The following is an 18,296-nucleotide window of genomic DNA, read 5'->3' on the forward strand; positions in this document are numbered from 1 at the left end:
TGTTTCCTAATCCTACAAATAAGAGATGGGAATAGCATGGAAGTCCAAGTTGACATTGAATCCAAACCTGGTAAACTACGGCATCACAGTGGCAGCAGCAGTGTTGACGATGGCAGCCATGTAGGCCGCTGTGCCTGGACCTGCCCCTCTAATGGCTGCATCTCCTCAGAGGGCAAAGGGGCATCCAACAAGTGGGCCAAAGAGGCATCCTGCTCCTCTTCAAGCTCAGGCGGCAAAAAGAGCAAAGGAAAATTGCGCAAGAAGGGTGGTGGAGGCACTAAGATCAATGAAACTCGTGAGGACATGGATGCTCAGCTGTTAGAGCAACGCAGCACTAACTCCTCAGAGTTTGACTCTCCTTCTCTGAGTGGCAGTCTGCCCTCAGTGGCCGATTCTCACTCCAGCCATTTCTCAGAGTACAGCTGCTCTGATCTGGAGAGCATGAAGACATCCTGTAGCCATGGCTCAAGTGGAGGTGACTACCATACACGGTTCGCCACCATAAGCCCCTTGCCTGAGGTGGAGAACGACCGCCTGGAGACCTGCCCTGCTTCCTCGACCTCCTCCCAGGGACAAGGGGCTGTGATCACTCCCCAGTCCCCCACCTCCACAACCTCCTCCCTGGGCCATAGCACAGAAGTCTCCCCTCTCTGTTTCATCACTGAGGAGAATGTCAACCTGGTGTGCCCTGCTGAGCTGGACTCTCTCAGCTACACTGGACAGCTGCTAAAAGAAACCAACAACAACCACCACCACCACCACCACCAACCACAACACCCAAATCAAACCCAGCAGCAGCCGAAGAATTCCTGCATACAGACTGACATATAAAATTTAAATACCTTAAGTGCTGCACAAATGCTGTTTTTATTTAACATTTTTTCATTCACTAACAGTCCCAACATACAGTTTAACCTGCTATTCTCCCTTAAAGGGGATGTGTTACTTTTGGATTAATGTTCAGCATTAAAAGTCTTGCATGTCCACAGAGTGTCAGAAGGCATTTTGGAGGTAGTGAGGTTGTTGTGCCATAAGAGAAATGTCAAGGTTGTGAATGCTGGTGTTTCTTCCTGTGAGACTCTCTGTCTCTGCTGACACATCATTGATAGTTCATAGATCACCCGCCACTTCTAATGGAAGGTAGACCGTAGAGATAAAACCACTGTGCCCAGCTTTGCCAGTATTTGAACCTGGCTCTTAAACATGGATGCAACACCATACAGGAATCTTAACGGTAGAGCTCTTCAGACATGAAGTCAAACAGGGACCAGACAGTATGATTCATATTTTCCTCTTTTTATTAAGTCCCAAATTAGTGACAGAGGAACCTTTACATTTTCTTCTGTATTTGTTAGTTGATTTTTCTTTTTTTTTTTTTTGAATGAACCCACTATTGTGTCATTTTGAGGCCTGGGCTCAACATCCAGAATCAGTTATGGCCTGTTATAAGTTCTGGCCTGGGAAAAATGCATAGCAGATCCCTGTGTGGAGACTGTGCCTGACAACTTTTTAGATGCTTTGTGATCACTGCGTCCAACCTGTTGCCCAAAACTCAGTGTGCGTTTAGTGCAAAAATGAGTTTGGAAGCCCGGTAATTGTTTATGTTCTGTGGAAATCTTGTGATGATGATGAATGGTTATAGGAAGGGATGAGGGTTGATTAGAGCAGATTTGGGAATAAAGTCTGTGGAAGGCTGTGATTGTCAAGATATTGCTGAAAGTCATTGGTCAATTCTGTGAAATTGTTGAAAGAAAATGTTATGTCCTGTTCAAAGGTGATTTATTCAGGCAGATGGTCGTGCCTCACTAAGTAAGAGAGGGTTTTGATATCTTTCTTTGTGAACTCATGGTGCCTTTAAGAAGCTGTTTGTGTTCTATGTTGTGTCTCTCTCCACCTTGTCTTGAAGACTCCAGACAGTTAACTCATTCTATATTGCAGAATGTCTGTGTTGGAGGCAACTTCTCATGGTTTTTATTCACATGCACAACATACTGAGACATGGTAGACATAGTAAATGAAGACTTCAATTGCCTACCAAAGACAGCACTCAGGCTCTTGTTAAATCTGATACCTTTGACTTGTCACCTGTAGACAAAGTATGGTGCATCCTTTTTACACCGTGGGGAAGAATAACGATCTGGGATAAATGACATGCGTACAACGGTTTCTTACACACCTCATAAACTTGACGCAAATAACCGAGGAGACAGAATGGCCAAAGGCACCTGCACTGTTACCTATATTTCTTCTTACATTGATGCTCTGCAATGCACAAGATTAGTAGGAGTATACATTTTTGTATGGGATTCTCTTCCCTTTTGCTTTGTCCTGCAAGTCCTGTTTTAGTTGCCAGTCGGTGCTGTTAAGCAGACTCAAATTCTGTTTTTTGACAAATCCTTGTCAGTGTTTGCTTTACCGCTCAACGGCTGCTTACTTAATGAAGGCCACTGAGTTGGCTCTGATAAACCTCTACCATAAGGGTAAAAGCAACTTGAATTGTATTTTGACCCAGGTCTGTTACTAAATTAACTTTTTTTTCCCCCCTCATTTGATGGGTTGGGCTTCATGCTGCCACCCTTGCAAATAATTTGTTCTTCTTTGGTTCTGTTTCTCAATCACCAAAACTCCAGTTTCTTGATCCTGATTTCAACATTCGTGCCAGATATAATTTCAGAATGGCATAAAGTATTTGTATATTTGTTTGGTAATTTGCTTTATTATATGCGTGTAAATGCATATCAGAAAATTAAAAAAAAAAGGATATACGAAATTCTGTTGTCATTTTTTTCAGATGAATGATGGTAAACTCTCCTTCAGAGGGTTGAAATATACTAAAAACACAGTCAGGACAAACTATTGAATGTGATAACGCTTCTTGTCCTTCCTGAGTTCAATTTAGTAAATACATGAAGAATGCAATGGATTTAGATGGTGAATGACAAGCTTTAAATAAGCAGGGAGCATGGTGAGTATGTTTGATGTATAAATCTACTGAATGACAAATACTCCCAAACTATCTCCTCCCCACTGTGAGTCCCTACTCTGAAGAACAAGGACAGGCATCTCAGAAGTGTTACTTGTCTGATGCCATCTGAACTGCTCTCAAGATGAATGTGGACATCTGAGCTGTGGTTGATTCAATTTAAAAAAAAAAATTTAAAAAATTAAGTTACTATGTCCAAAAACCACATAGCCGCTTATGCAAATTATTAACTTTAAAATTGAATTCTGTTAATTGCAGAGTTGTTAAAAAAAAGAAATAAGCACTCCAGTTGATTTTAAAATTATATTTTCTTCTATAGAACTGTCAGTAGATATCAGTTTAATATTTACTGTTAAATCGCACAGAACAGAATTACAGAATGTAGGCCGATGCCTTCCATCAAGATTACAGAGTACACACAGTACAGTCATGGTAAGAATGTTACTTTATCTTGTGTTTTTTCCCGCAGCAAGGAAAGTCTTCAATAGCTCAGCAGCAAATTATCTTTGCTCCTTTTAACATTATATTCAGCAAACACCAAATATAATTTCTGTTCTTGGCTGTGTCAGCTGAGCAGCCCTGACAGCATGCTGATTCTAAAGGACTGTTACAATTCAAGTACCAGAGGAACTGAGCAAATTTCTGAAAGCCTGGGTCTGTCCTCAGCAAACGCTGCTGCCTGTAGGTGAAATGTTTGTTTTTAGTTTTATATATCACAATGTACATTGGACCCATTTAGCAATGCATTGAGTCAAAGGTCCACAGTACTGAACTGCCTGCCTGTTGCACAACGGCAAATTGTTATGGTACAAAAGTAAATCTGCATAGCAAAAATTTTCTGGAGAGAAAAAATATATATTACTTATGCAACCACTCAAACAGAGTGTCAGATCACTTACAACACAAACGAGTTAAAGTGAGTGTGACTCAGTTCCATTGTATTTCTCTGGGACACAGTCTGCAGCATCCTGCTTTTGTGTACTCAGTTCTTGTGCAGAGTTTTGCATAGATCCAAGAGGTGTCTAGGTACAGCAGCTCATGCAGCAGGAAGCAGGGACAGGAGGGTCAGATGTATTTGTTGGCCAAGTTCTGAATATCGTTCTTAGTGAACCCTGTGTTCTCTACAGCTGACAGATGTTCAAACAGCTGAGTCACATGGCGACGCTCATCCTTCTCCAGCAGCATTAGGGCAACCTGTAAAATCACCACAACATCAGCTGCTGGGCCAAAGTGTAAAATCTGCAAAATTATCATCAATCAAAGCAATTTATTAGATGTAGTTCTCATCAAGGGAATGTGCGTGTGTTCTAGGTTGATTTTTTTTTTTAGCTGTGGTTTTCAAATAAACCTGGACCTAAACCCTCCACCTGTCCTCTAAACCCCTTCCCAACTAAGCTGCTCAAAGACTCTCTACCCCTAATTGGCACCTCTCTCTTGGACATGATCAATGTGTCACTGTTATCTGGTTACGTCCCACAGTCCTTTAAAGTAGCGGTAACAAATCAGCTGACTAAACTGGAGGCCTGTCTAAAGGAGATAAAAACTTGGATGGCCCATAATTTCCTTCTATTAAACTCTGATAAAACTGAAGTCATTGTCCTGGGCCCAAAACACCTTAGAGACACCCTATCTAATGAGATAGGTACCCTGGATGGCATCACGTTGGCCCCCAGCACTACCACAAGGAACCTGGGAGTTCTCTTTGATCAGGACCTGTCCTTTACCTCCCACACTAAACAAATTTCTAGGACTGCTTTCTTTCATTGATGAAACATTGCTAAGATCAGGCACATCCTGTCTCAAAAAGATGCTGAAAAAGTCCATGCTTTTGTCACTTCCAGGCTGGATTACTGCAATTCCCTCCTATCAGGCTGCACCAGCAGGTCCCTAAAGACTCTCCGGCTGGTCCAAAATGCTGCTGCCCGTGTGTTGACGAGAACTAGTAGAAGAGACCATGTCTCTCCTGTACTGGCTTCTCTGCATTGGCTCCCTGTCAAATTCAGAATAGAATTCAAAATTCTCCTTCTAAAATACAAAGTCCTCAACAGTCAGGCTCCTTCATACCTGACAGAGCTCCTAGTCCCTTACTATCCCGCTAGAACCCTTCGCTCCCAGGATGCAGGGTTACTGGTGGTTCCTAGAGTCTCTAAAAGTAGAATGGGAGCCTGAGCCTTCATCTGTCAGGCTCCCCTCCAGTGGAACCGTCTCCCAGTTTCAGTCCAGGATGCAGACACCCTCTCTACATTTAAGAGCAGACTTAAGACTTTTCTTTTTGATCAGGCTTATAGTTGGGCTGCTTAGGCTAGCCCTTAGATATGCTGCTATAGGCTTAGACTGCTGGGAGATCTCCCATGGTGCACTGGGCTTCTCTCTCCCTCTCTGTCCTCCTATATGTGTCATATATAAATCATACTCATGTGTCACTAACTCGTCTCCTTTTCCAGAGCCTTTGGGATCCCCTCATCCCAGATCCCGGGTGCTGCTGGAGGAGGCTGCAGACCTTAAGAGGCTCAAGCTACCACCCATAGCTCCACCTGCTCACGTCCCCATCTGTCCATCAGTCTCTTCCCTTTCTCTCCTGCTTTATCTCTGTCCCTCTCTTTCCTTCTGCATATCTGTCTTCCTCCATTATCTGTCTTTGTCTCTGCCCCGCTCTCCTGCTCTCTTTCCCCCCAACCGGTCAAAGCAGAAGGCTGTTCCCATTGAGCCTGGGTCTGCTCGACGTTCCTGCCTGTTAAAAGGAAGGTTTTCATCGCCGCTGTTGCAGGATGTGCTTGCTGATGGAGAATTGTTGGGTGTAGATTAATTGAAGGAGTGTGGTAATAGACCTGCTCTACCTGTTAAGTGTCATGAGAGAACTTTTGTTGTGATTTGGCGCTGTACAAATAAAACTGTCTTGACTATTTCTGCTTAAAAATTGCTTTCAATGTTAAGAGTAAACCATTGCTTACAGAGAACCTGTCGGCAGTATGCAGATGGTTGAGGTGCTGGTAAACTAGGTTGGGGTCCTTCTCCAGGAGGTGGAGGTCAAGGGCCTGCATGAGGAAGCTGATGTTGTGTCCATCCAGATGGGTGCTCAGGAACTCTGGAAGCATCTCTGGTGCTGTAGAGGCTAGCATCTCTGCACATGCTGCCATGTTCCCACTGCTGCAAGCTATATTTAAAGCTTGGCCAAACTCATAGGCATTGGTTGGCCTGAGATTGATGGTGAAGTTCTTTCCCTGGCAGCTGTTCTCTGAGCTAGGAGCAGCTGATGTTTCATCTTCACCTTCCACCTGAGAGAGAATAAAGAGAAGTTATACAGGTGGATATACAGAAGCAAAAAACAAGAGTGAATTTCATTTTTCATTTTTTATGGAAACCCTCATAAATCTAGTGAGAGACCAGATGAAAGCAGGGATGTATTATTTGGACCTCTTTTGTATCTCCTAACAATTTAGCTGAATTTGTGAATGATTTGGATGTGATATTATAATCCAGTCTGACTTTGTTTTTAAAAACATCAAATATTCAAAGTTTTCCACTTTCCAAGCACAGACATGAGCCAGAGGGGAGCCTTAATGGCAGAGGAAATGCTAAATTTGAGGCATTCAAGGCTCTGGAGGTAAAACTCCTATTTAATTCATACCTGACCAATATCAGGTGTTTAGCATTTGGACAAAGAAGGCGAGTACAGTTGGTTTATCTGAGAATATCTTCTGGGAAAGGCAGATTACTCATAGAGATTGATGAAAGTCTTGTTGGGTGTGAAATGTCAGTGGCTTTTGCTTTCTAAGCAACTGGGCCATACGCCTTTTATGTCAAAGTTTGCTGGCCATCCCGGACTCTTTGTGACACTTGTATAGCCATGCCCTTTCTCGTACATGCATACAGCTACAGTCTATACATGTCTTCTCTACTACATCATTATGGATTAGGACTACACGATTTTGAACAAAATATCTAAGTGCATTTATGTTGACTTATATTGTGATTGCAATGTGATCTGTGATATAAGATGAAATGTTAGATTTTAACACCATAATTTTCATGTTCATTTGACAAACCCATTAAATTATTCAAGGTGACAAAGGGGAGACAAAGATGTTTGTAGAATATGATTTGTAGGAAGAACATCATGGCAGCACCGCTGTGTTTCCTCCAAAATGGTATTTTGATACAGCTGTTAACAAATATGGCCCCTTACTGTGATTTGACAATTGCTGTCGCCTTTATTTTGATTCTGATTACATTTCTACTCATTGTACATCTCTTTAGGAATTAAACCAGACTGCAGAGTTCAGTGCTGTCCAGGGCTTTGATGGCAGCTTAATCAATCATCTAATTCACATATATTAACGGATGTAAACTTCTGACTCCAGGTTGACTAACTCCGATGGTTAAAATATTTTTGTACTGTTTGTACCTCTGTAATGGTGACAATCTTCCTGGGTTTTCCTGGTGAAGCATTCGTTAAAGTCTGTCTGAGCAGAACTGTGACCTCCTCAAGCTCTTTCTCTGCCTCTTGCACATTGGGATCCTGCTGCAGCACCTCCTGAAGGTCAGAGCTGCATGCCAGATAGTCCTGTCACAGGGAAAGACAAACAATACCAATGCTAACATACACACACACACACACAAACACAGGGTGAGGAAGCCAGAGCCTGAAACATATGTGGGGTATGGATTGTTGCCAATCGTACAGAAGCAAGAGAAATTTATGCACGCATGTCAGATATGTGATGTACACGGACAAACAATGCCTTCATCTATGAATCCCAAAATGGAAAACTTTTCATTGACACCTGACACTGACACAAAGCAACTGTTGAATGTAAACCTATTCCTTCATAGCATTAGGCTTAACTGGCCAGCTCTCCTTGCCTTGAGGCCTTTATTGGCCAGTGCTCGTCTATAGAAGGCCTTCTTATTGGTTGGCTCCAGTTTCAGTGCTGCATCACAATCTTGCTTGGCCTCTGTAAATCTCTCCAGCTTCAAGTAGCACAGGGCCCTGAAAATGCAAACAAACACGCACGCGCACACACACACACGCACACACACACACATCACTTGTGATTTTTGCCACCAGCAGGTTGTCTTACTTGAAGCAAAACTAAGAGGTATCATGAATTTGTGACACATCTTTTGGAATCAGCTCGATAATAAAGACTGAAGTCATGAAAATCATCCATTTCATTGGAAATAGATGACACAAAATGAGGATTAATTTTTTTGTAGCTGTTCTCCCTTGTGTTCTTCATGACTTAGCTGCCATATGTGTAAATGTGTCTCTGCAGCTGGGCCAAAGCAGTGTGTTTGCTCTGGCGTGGCCGGACTTACAGGCTTTTAGCAGCAGTGCTACAAACACACAATGGAATATTATTCATGTCAGCATCCCAGCTTCCTCTGTCACACAATCCACAATCTACCTACAGCTGTGAGAGGACAGGAGGCAGGGAGGTGGGAGAGTGAAGTCAGACCTTCCCGCTACATGTACAATGCTTGTTTTGTTGTATTTCTCTCAAGATGGGAGATAAAAAGGAGACTACAAGAGGAAATGTGATGCCTTTTTTTTTGTTGAAGCGTCTGCCACACACTGATAAGATGTTGAGATTAGGTTCATGGCTGAATGCTCCATTTTAGAGGCAACTGATAGAAAGCCTGTTTCATTTGTCCAAATGACCAGAATTTCTTGGTTTCCTGTTATTTTTGCAGTTAACCAACACACAATGAGAGGTGACAGAAAATATACTTTTGTGTATCAGTCACAAAACAGAAATTGAATGTTGAAGTGTCTGAGTGGGTTCAAGCTGACGTGGAACTAACCTGTTGGTGTAAATAGCACACTCTTCTGGCTTGAGTTTAAGGCATTCAGAATACTTCCCCAGAGCATCCTGGTATTGGCCCTTCTTCACAAACTCATTCCCTTCTTGCTTCAAAGCTGTAAAACGGACTTCTGCTTTTCTTTCTAGAAAACAAAATACAATGCTTTTTTTTTTTTACTAGGTTTTTAGTAGTTGTTGCTCATCCAGATCATACTAATATTTGTAATACAGTTTATTGACCTCCTTTATTGCTGGGAAAACCTTATCAAGGAGCTACTCAAGTACAATAATGCTTGGAGATTTAAATCTTTAAAATGGCTTGCTGGATGTGAGGCTTGATAGTTAAGTCAGCAATCAGTGTGGAGTAAGGGCTGATCAGTCTGCTGCGGTGTCTTCAGGGAGGAAGAACTGAACTGTGCCAGCAGGCCTATTTGTTCATTAGTGTTTAAAAGTAACAGCTGCAGCACAGCCTTGGGAATGGAGAAACTGCATGGTCAGTGAGCAGAGGTGACAAGTCCTCTTGTGCATAAAGAATCCCTCCTGCATAGCTCAGGGATGAGTGACAGAAACAAGAATTTTAGTGGCTGAAATCTAGACCCTGATCTTTTCTGTTCCTCTATGTTGATACTAAATATTCGTGGAGGAAGTACTTGAGTTGTTAAACTAAGTAAAATCAGCCACAACACAATGTAAAATAATCCATGACATGCAGAAGACAAGCCATGAAGATGTTACATGAGTGGAGGTTGGGACCTTCATTTAACTAAACGCACTAAAAATCAGTGGTTAATGTACTCATTGAACAAAAAATAGTAATGTGACATATTTTACTAGCAGGATAACTATTACTGATGTGTTCATGAGCATGTCATACTAGTAGGTTGAAATGGAAGTCATTGTATTTAATATACGGTTTCATAATCTAGACTATATTTTTGTAGATCAATCTGCTTTTATGTGACATTTTATTAATCAGGCGGCACGGCTTTGAGGAAATGTGGCCATCTCGCCATCGAAGGGTCACTGGTTCAAGGTAAACATGTCGAAGTAAGAATACCTCTAACACCAATTTATACCGATCCGCCAGTGTTTCTGTGGGTCACTTCAGGGTAAATCAGGTTTGCGCAACCTTTCTGAGGCAAACCTGCATCTCTGGCGGCCTTCTCTGCTCGAGCCTGGAGGACCTCAGTGCTGGGTGGCTCTTCTCTGCGGTGCTGCTGAGCTGACAGAGGAACCAGGGGAATGTCGGGAAGTTTCTCTCTCCACTCAGGACCATCCTGCTCAATCAGCAACCGGGTGATCCTGGTAAAGGACAGACATAAGTTTATGAAGGGAACTGACATATGGACAAATACACAGCCACACAGACAAATATGATATGAAGGAACTTTCATTTCATGCAAGTTTAGTACAGTGCAACAGCTCTGCAAATTTACAAAGCTAATCATTTTTCAGACACTGTCATAAATATAATAGTACTTCATGTTTATTCTTGAGGTCATTGTGTGTTAGTATGCATTATATCAATTTTCTGCACCTTTTATGTAGAGAGGCCAAAATATTTGAAATGCCATGATAAAAAAAAACAATCTCAATATAATATGTAATGAAAATAAAACCTCTCTTCCTCCTACCCCCCTTCTTCTTAGCTGTCTTGAATAAAAGTACATTCACAATCATTAAAATATATATTGATTGAAATGTGTACATGAATGTTTAAGCCCATTTAGTCCTCCCCCTGGTCGTCTGTGGCCTCTCAGCTAAAGAGAGAGGTGAAGACTAATACCTGTTGACACTGTCGTGTGCTGCCTGCACGCTTTTGTCGATCTGCAGGACAGTCTTGTAATCCACGTAGGCCTTACGGTAGCGCTCCAAGGACTCATAAGCCATCGCCCGGCGCAGGAGGGGCTTGAGGCTGAATGGCTGCAGCTCCAGGGCTCTGATTGGTATAAATAGATGTGATGAGACAGAAGCAAAGGATCAAGTCGAGTGCGTCTGCTAGAAGTGGCAGTGTGAGAGAAATCTGTCTATCTAGATGTAATCATTATACATGATATTCCTGATTTTTTTTCCTGACACTGTCAGAACGATGATAAATGTTACTTCTGTCATAAATGGGAGACTGTGGGTGTTTTTGAGGTAAAACTCACGACCATTGTGAGAACCCAAGTTGAAGATTTAAATGTTCTCACCTTGTGCAGTCCTGTATGCAGTCCTGACTGTTGCCATCTTTTAGGTAGCAAGCTGCTCTGTTAGAATACAGAATACATAGATCCTCTGGACTATCAATCCCTGCACAAGAAAACAGATATAACATGATTCACATTTCGAAAACACAATTTAGAAACAGTATAGCAGGCCAGTCCAAATGGCCCAGTTATACAGACCAGTTGAAAGGTGGTGACTTTTCAAATAGACATTGAATAACTGTTTGATTGAATGAAGACGGGCTTTAAAATGCTATTATGTGAATTTATAAGTAATTTATAACATTCAGGGTTTATTGACTGAACCAGACAGTTGAATGTGCGATGACTCGACACAGGTGAACATTCAATAAGGACATGGACTTGGTGTGTGTTTCAGGTGTGTGTTGCAATGATCAGCCCCTGCATTTGCTAAATGAAGAATTATTTTGTTTGCACGATCATGCTAAGAAGAGACCTGTCACAATATGTATATTCCTGGAATGTCTCATTTGATTCCAGCAGCATAAATGACAATCACAGAAAAACTTGTCTAAAAACTTCTACTGGATTAAGATCTAGTATAAAAGTTCTGCCACTTTCTTACACTGACTGCATGGAACACGTTTTCAACAACAAAAATTCCCCAGTAATTTTTATAATCAGTGGATCTGAGGAAGGGTAAACCTGTTTTACATACAGAGTGTACATTGCCACATTGCTGAATGTAAAACAGGTTTTATTGTGTATGACAGATGCTTAGGATGCCACCTCATCAGATGAAGTAAGATTATGGATGATAGAACCGCAAGGCTTGTGACAGGAGAGCATGAGCAGTATGCTACAGGCAGGTTGGGACACGAGTGTAGCAGAGAGATGACTTGAAGTTAAAGTATGTAAGAACTTGACCGCGAGAGCAGATTTCTCTACATCACTCAGCTGACAGATAATGGATCATGCTAAAGTCCAGTCACATCCAGCAGCATGGTGGTGGCATACTATATTATGTGTGTGTGTGTGTGTGTGTGTGTGTGTGTGTTTATGTGTGTATGATGGTGGTTGAGCCTAAAAAGCAGTCACTCTTCTCTTCAATCAATCCGTCTCACTCTGTCTCTTAGTGAGAATTATTACCGCAGTCTCACAGATATAATTTTACAGTGACTGGTTAGCGACCATGTGACCTGGACAGACCTGAGCTGAGAGGCTTAGCACCAGACTGAGGCTAAAAACACTACCCATGTACAGCAACCACACTGTGACGCATCACTCTAGGGACAAAGTAAGAAAAATCCCCACATTTTAAAGCCTTCTAAACTTCAAGTAGACTAATTTGAAGTCCTGGTTTAAGAGACCATTTCCCAGTTCACAAATATTATTTTGTTTCACTTGTAGTACCCTACAATGATAAGGCACCAAAAAACACATTCACCAATGTCATGACCTTTGATTCACAAGTGCACTACATATCGTTCTCAAGCTTGTTTATGATTAAACACTTTATAGTTATATTTATTCAAATGTGAGACCAGTGGCCAACCAGCTTTCAGTCAAACTACAGGCCGTTTGTTTCTTGTCACGCTATGTTTGCTACATACTTATAAGTGTTTCCAGTAAGCAGCAAGGTGGTGTTACTCAAATGAAATATGACCATCTATTTTTAACACACAATAAACTGAAACTATCGAACACCTGAGTGTAAAATGACAGCAGCTTCAACCCTACCTGAATCCGTATAGCCTTGAATGGCTTGTGAGTATTTCTCCAGTGCATCTCCAAACTGTCCATTTTTAAACAGCAGGTTTCCTTCGTTCTTTAACCGGGACAGAGGTGGGGGCAGAGCACCACATGGGGCATCAAGGTTGACAGTCTCTGCTACATTTCCAAAAGCAGAACTTCCCTTGCCGCCGCTGCTGTGATCAGCCTGGACCGATGCTGTCGAGCCCCTCTTGCCTGCGCCATTGGCTACCTTTTCCTTGGACTCCTGTGTGACTTTGTACTTGTCTGAGCTGCCTCCCTTGCTCCTCCAGTGCCCGTGGTGGGAGTTACCCGAGTCGCTGTGTGGACCCCCATCTCCTCTGCAATGGGGCTTCTTTTGTGTGTTACCCATGTCTCCCCTTTCGGCAGGAGCAGCTGAGCTCTCCTCCCCTCCCACTGCCTGGCTAGGCTCAACCGGACAAGCTGGAAGCGAGAGGGAGGGGGCAGAGAGAGAGAGAGCAAGAGAGGGTAAAACACACCCACAGGAAGTAGTCGATGTTACATCGCAGTGGGGGAGGGTTAGGACACACATGACACAGAGCCACTTAAAAAAAGGAGTTCCAGGAAGCAGCTACTCTCAACAGAGAATTACGAAAGCACTGGGTGGGGGTGGGGTGGCTAACACACACTCTCTCACTGTATGTCACGTTACTGTGAGAGAACAGGGGTATTTCCTCTATCTATAGTCCAGCAAAAAGAGGAATCCTGGTGAGAATGCAGCACACCACAAGCACCAGAAATGCCTTCCTGTTCATATCAGAGTTTACACAAATACTTTACAGATAATACTTTACAATGATGTTTATTTAATGGACAGTTAACAGTTAGTGAACTAATGTGTCCACTAATTATTTACTAAAGATGTTCATCTTAACTTAATGCGCTATAGTATAGATGGATGTGAGAACTGGGGAGTCTTGGGTGGGTCAGGGCTACTTTAAGGATAAGGGGAAAGGTTATGTCAGGGATAAATGGACTCAATTTTATATAGCGCTTTTCTACCTTAGCGGTACTCAAAGCGCTTTACAGTGTCATCTCATTTACCCATTCACACACACACTCACACACTGATGGTGGAGGCTACCATGCAAGGCGCCAACCTACTCATCAGGAGCAATTATGGGTTCAGTATCTTGCTCAAGGACACTTTGACATGGTCACCAGGGTCGGGGATCGAACCAGCAACCCTTTGGTTGCTAGACGGCCACTCTACCCCTGAGCCATGCCGCCCGGATACATGTTCCCACTTTACAATAAGGTTCACAAAGAGTATTAACAAATTAATTTAGTTTAAATGCTTTACCATTTTCATCTCATTAACTAACCATTTTTAATGTACCCTTATTGTGGAGTGTGGATCCAAGGACATGTCTGGGGCACACTGTATAGTCTGTAAAAATATAGAAGACTTCCTTCAATTTTTACGGTAAAACTTTACAATAAGGGAACACTAATAACAGTGAAGGGTACATTAATAAAAGTTAATTAATCCTTAGTTATGGTTAGTTAACTGTTATTCCCTGTATTATGTACCAATGGTGTTCATGTCAACTTTCCGGTCACAGCAAAAATGATTGGAAAAACTGGTGGTGGTGATTCGTGTCAGGATGATAATGGATAAATGCTGCCCCCTTAACTAAAAAGGATCAAAAGGAGCATTAATAAATGGTTACTTATACTTATTCAGTACTCATGTATAACTAAGCATGAACTAACCCTTACTGTAAAGGCTTACCATTTTAAATATTAAGTGTGTAATACAACACGTGTTACAGTGCATTCAATACCTAGAAAAGGAATAGACTCATGGAATTAAATGATAAGGACAAATTTATCTGGCCAGTATCCGGTGTTTTAAAGCTGTTTAAAGTCTTGATGGCAATTTATGACACTGATTTAATACTGATATTGATATTGATATTGGAAGAGTTAAAATAAATCTCACCAATATGCTCTGCTTTTGTGTCATCATTGTCAGCTTCCTCCTCCACCTCTTGGATTAGGATTTTTTTGCCTTGGCTTTTTTGCCCTGGATCAAGTTCATCCATCTTCTTTTTTATCTCAGAAAGAAGCACCTAAACCACAAATAATTCACACATAGGAATTTGATAAATATATGAGCCAAAATAATTTCTTTTAACATCAAAGGAAATGAGGGCGCCGCGGTGGTCAGCGCTGTCGCCTCACATCAAGAAGGTTTAGGGTTCAAGCCCCGGCTAAGACACGGGATCTTTCTGTGTGAGTCTGCATGTTCTCCCTGTGTCTGTGTGGGTTCTCTCTGGTACTCCAGCTTCCTCCCACAGTCTAAAGACATCAAGAGGGGACGAGGCTGATTGGATACTCTAAATTGACTGTAGGTATGAATGTGAGTGTGAATGGTTGTTTGTCTACATGTGTTGGCCCTGTGATGGACTGGCAAACTGTCCAGGGTGAACCCCGCCTCTCGCCTGAACACTGCTGAGATAGGCTCCAACCCCCATGTCCTGAACAGGATAATAAGTAGTAAATGGATGGATCAAAGGAAATGGAAGCAACCAATGACCATCTATAAATGACTATAGCAAACAAAGGAAAAACTTGTGTGTTATTCTGTGTAAAAGTTCTTATACTACCAAATATATTAATACTATAGTGAAAAATAACAACAAAATGAAATCAATCCTGAGCCTGCCTTCTGACACAAACTACTCAAGAGCAGCAACAAATTACAGATGAGTTTTCATTATTACCTGTATCAGCTGCAACCTAAGTGCATCTGATCTCAAACTAAAACTACAGTGACACCCAGTGGACAAAAGGTTATTGTCATGTGATCAAAGTATTTTGGTGACACACAGTAGCTGAAGTGTTCTGCGGTTCCTCTCGAAGCACCATCCTCAGATCTTCTGCAGCCATCTGGAAGTTGCCCATGTGTTTGTGCAAAGTGGCTCGACGTAGCAGAGCTGATAATAAAGAAAGAAATAACATCCATAAATGACGATACATGGAATAATCATGATTGCATGGACATAACCAACAGCAATCAAAGATACTATTTGTGTATATGAAAAACCCAGTGCCTTTCACATTGCCAGGTTCCATTTCCAGTACTCGCTGGCAGTCCTTCATGGCATTGTCCCATTGCTTAAGATTGATCTCTGCCTGGGCTCGGTTGTTGTATGCAGCCACAGTCGGCACAACTGAAAGGCTCCTGTAATGGAAGGCCAAAAATAAAATAGATCTTTCTTTAGAGTGACATTAATGGAAAAACACTCAGAGGTGCACTGCATGGGAATGAAGCTGGACAAAGACTAACAGCAGTCTAATTAAATGTCACTTAAGACGATGTAATCCCCTCTGAGATCTGAAATGCTTCTTATCATCAAAGTTAATTTAAGAGTCTGACCTGGAATAGTATGCAACTGCCTCCTCATAACTTTTAGCTCTGAAAGCTTCATTGCCTTTGTCTTTTTCACGGTTTGCCAGTAGAAGCTTCTCCTCCTGTGTCAGCACTAGTCATGTTGCAGAGAACAAGCATTTTTGTCACACATAAATTCTCTATCAAAGACCACAAAGTACAGAATAGATTCTAAATCTAATGCATTACATGTGGAATCCACTTCAGTCTTGATCTTGGGGGGTCCTGTGATTACATGTGCAGGTTTTTCATCCACAAGTAAACAGTCTTCCTTCACATTAAATCTAGAAACAGATTAAAGGACACGGTCATTCTGCTAAAGGACACTGCAGAAGGACCTTGACATTTAAGTTGAGGATTAATTAAATGAGCTGTTTAAAACATTGAGGAAATCTTTTTAAAAAAAACTGCTTTTGCAGAAACCTGATATTTGGTTCTTGTGAACAAATGAACGAGCGGACAACTCACTTGTCCCATTCTTTATAATCACGTGGGCAAACACTTTTTGAAGGATTCCTCTTGACTTTTGGAGCTGAATGCTGTCAAAGAAAAAATGTTTTTTTTCGTCATCTCAAAGCTAGACAGAACGTATGTGTATAAATATGTAGATGTTACAGTAGGTTGCAAGTTTTACCTGACTAAGAAGAAGAGAGGAATTGGACGCCCTTACAGGTGGTATATTGTTATTCACTACTTCATCAAACATGAATTGCTGTTTAAGTGAAGTGTCCATCTTTTTTGTTTCATTTTGCCACATCTGTAAAACATGTAAATAAATTAATAATGGGACTGGATATTCAAATGCTAAAAGATGATGTATGAGGAAATATCCACGTAAGGAACTGAAGCAGTAAGAAGGACGAGAGTTAACTAGGTTGACAATCACTACATTATCTTTAATCTACCTGAGCAAAAATCACCGGTCACAACTAGCCATGGGGGGGGGGGGGGGGGGGGGGCTTTATCATCTGTACAGAGTATGACACCCTCCATTCTCACACTCTTCATTTTTGAACGCAAAAAAAAAAAAAAGGTAGAACCACATGGGAGCAACAGCTTTTGTAGTACAGAACAGACCAGTACAAACATCTGATGACAAATATGATCTCTGTCACATGATGGAGTACTGGCCAGGAATGAGAAGAAGAAAAAGTGTTGGGAAAAAGAAAAAAAAATGTCAAGAATAGAGTCAAAAAAATTCAGAGGAAGAAGTTTTTTTTAGTATTATTAGTAGAAAAATAATTCTTGAGATTTCTTCTTTTCCCACCGTTCATAATGAAAAGCAATCATCCTCCTCTCATCCCCCCCTCTTTCTGGGCCCTAATACTCCAGCATACATCAAATTTGGGAATGGCTGGGATTAGCATGAAAGTAGTCCGTGGTAATTCAACATGTTAGACTGTTCACTACAATGTGCTGCATACCTTCAGCTCATCGCAAATGTGGCTCCACTCATCGGCAGACAGGTTGGCTGCTGTGGCCACAGGGTTTTCCGTCCTGAGAGCTCGACTCTTTGGGTCGAGTTTCTCCAGGTGGCTCTCGCAGAATTTGATCAAATGAGGATAAATGCCCTCTTTGCCAGATCTTTACATAAAGACGACAAAAATTCCACTTTTTTTTAGTGAAGGTCAACGAAATGTTATGGTGTTTTTCAAACTTACTGTGGGGAACACGAATACTAAAATTAAAATATATGATTTTCCATTTACATATATATTTTGACGTGACGATGGAACATAAACTAAAAAAAAAAGAACTTTATGTGTGGTGACTAATTTAACTAAACGGAGAACATTCAATAATATACCAGAAAAGGCACAAATCACATACACATCGAAAGTAATCTTTTGGTATCGCACTACACACTGCGTGGCATTACCTCAGCAGTCTCAGGATCTTCTCTAGGTATTTCACATCTTTGCATTTTTCAATGTAACTGTAGTCCAGGTGTTCCACGGGGATGTTTCCACTATAGTCAACGGTGTCGAACTGGTTCGGGAGACTGAACGATGGATCTGCACTCATGGTTGGAAAGGATTTTAGTTTAAGCCCCGACAAAGTTATTGTTCGTAGCCCGCTAGTAACGTATTTGAAACTTGGAGTTTACTGTTAATGTTTTAATGGTTCGGCTCTAAAGCAGGATCCGTTGCCATGGTAACTACACACGGAAG

At 41.6% G+C, this 18,296-nt stretch overlaps 2 protein-coding genes across 2 annotated transcripts in view; one reads left to right on the top strand and one right to left on the bottom strand.

Moving 5' to 3' along the window:
• LOC147253813 (E3 ubiquitin-protein ligase RNF19A-like) overlaps window positions 1–2,761 on the top strand; it is a 42,789-nt gene extending 40,028 nt beyond the window's left edge. The window contains exon 10 of the mRNA XM_086219120.1: window positions 24–2,761. Within this exon, the coding sequence (XP_086075246.1) occupies window positions 24–831 (808 nt within the window). The 3' untranslated portion in view covers window positions 832–2,761. The remainder of the gene's footprint in view (window positions 1–23) is intronic.
• spag1b (sperm associated antigen 1b) lies at window positions 1,348–18,290 on the bottom strand. Its single transcript, XM_086219119.1, has 18 exons — window positions 18,005–18,290; window positions 17,550–17,709; window positions 16,760–16,882; window positions 16,594–16,664; window positions 16,315–16,409; window positions 16,114–16,219; window positions 15,788–15,918; window positions 15,564–15,670; window positions 14,674–14,803; window positions 12,696–13,151; window positions 10,980–11,079; window positions 10,574–10,726; window positions 9,932–10,089; window positions 8,789–8,930; window positions 7,847–7,973; window positions 7,389–7,547; window positions 5,935–6,258; window positions 1,348–4,177 (listed from the first exon to the last, which is right to left on the bottom strand). Exons 1-18 carry the CDS (start codon window positions 18,148–18,150, stop codon window positions 4,049–4,051), a joined length of 2,817 nt encoding a protein of 938 aa, XP_086075245.1. The 5' UTR covers window positions 18,151–18,290; the 3' UTR covers window positions 1,348–4,048.
• Between the last annotated feature and the right edge of the window lie 6 nt (window positions 18,291–18,296).

Source organism: Aulostomus chinensis, chromosome 11 (genome assembly GCF_037954235.1).
Source record: "Aulostomus chinensis isolate RoL2024-O1b breed Wild chromosome 11, RoL_Achi_v1.0, whole genome shotgun sequence".
Classification (NCBI taxonomy): Eukaryota; Metazoa; Chordata; class Actinopteri; order Syngnathiformes; family Aulostomidae; genus Aulostomus; species Aulostomus chinensis.

Bases quoted from the DNA above. Each gene is read 5' to 3' on its own strand.
- spag1b (XM_086219119.1), bottom strand. From the start codon at position 18,150: ATGAGTGCAGATCCATCGTTCAGTCTCCCGAACCAGTTCGACACCGTT. The intron at 10,727-10,979 runs GTGAGAACATTT...TATACCAATCAG, and splicing joins TGCATACAGGACTGCACAAG to AGCCCTGGAGCTGCAGCCAT. The intron at 7,548-7,846 runs GCAAGGAGAGCT...TCCCTGTGACAG, and splicing joins TGGCCAATAAAGGCCTCAAG to GACTATCTGGCATGCAGCTC.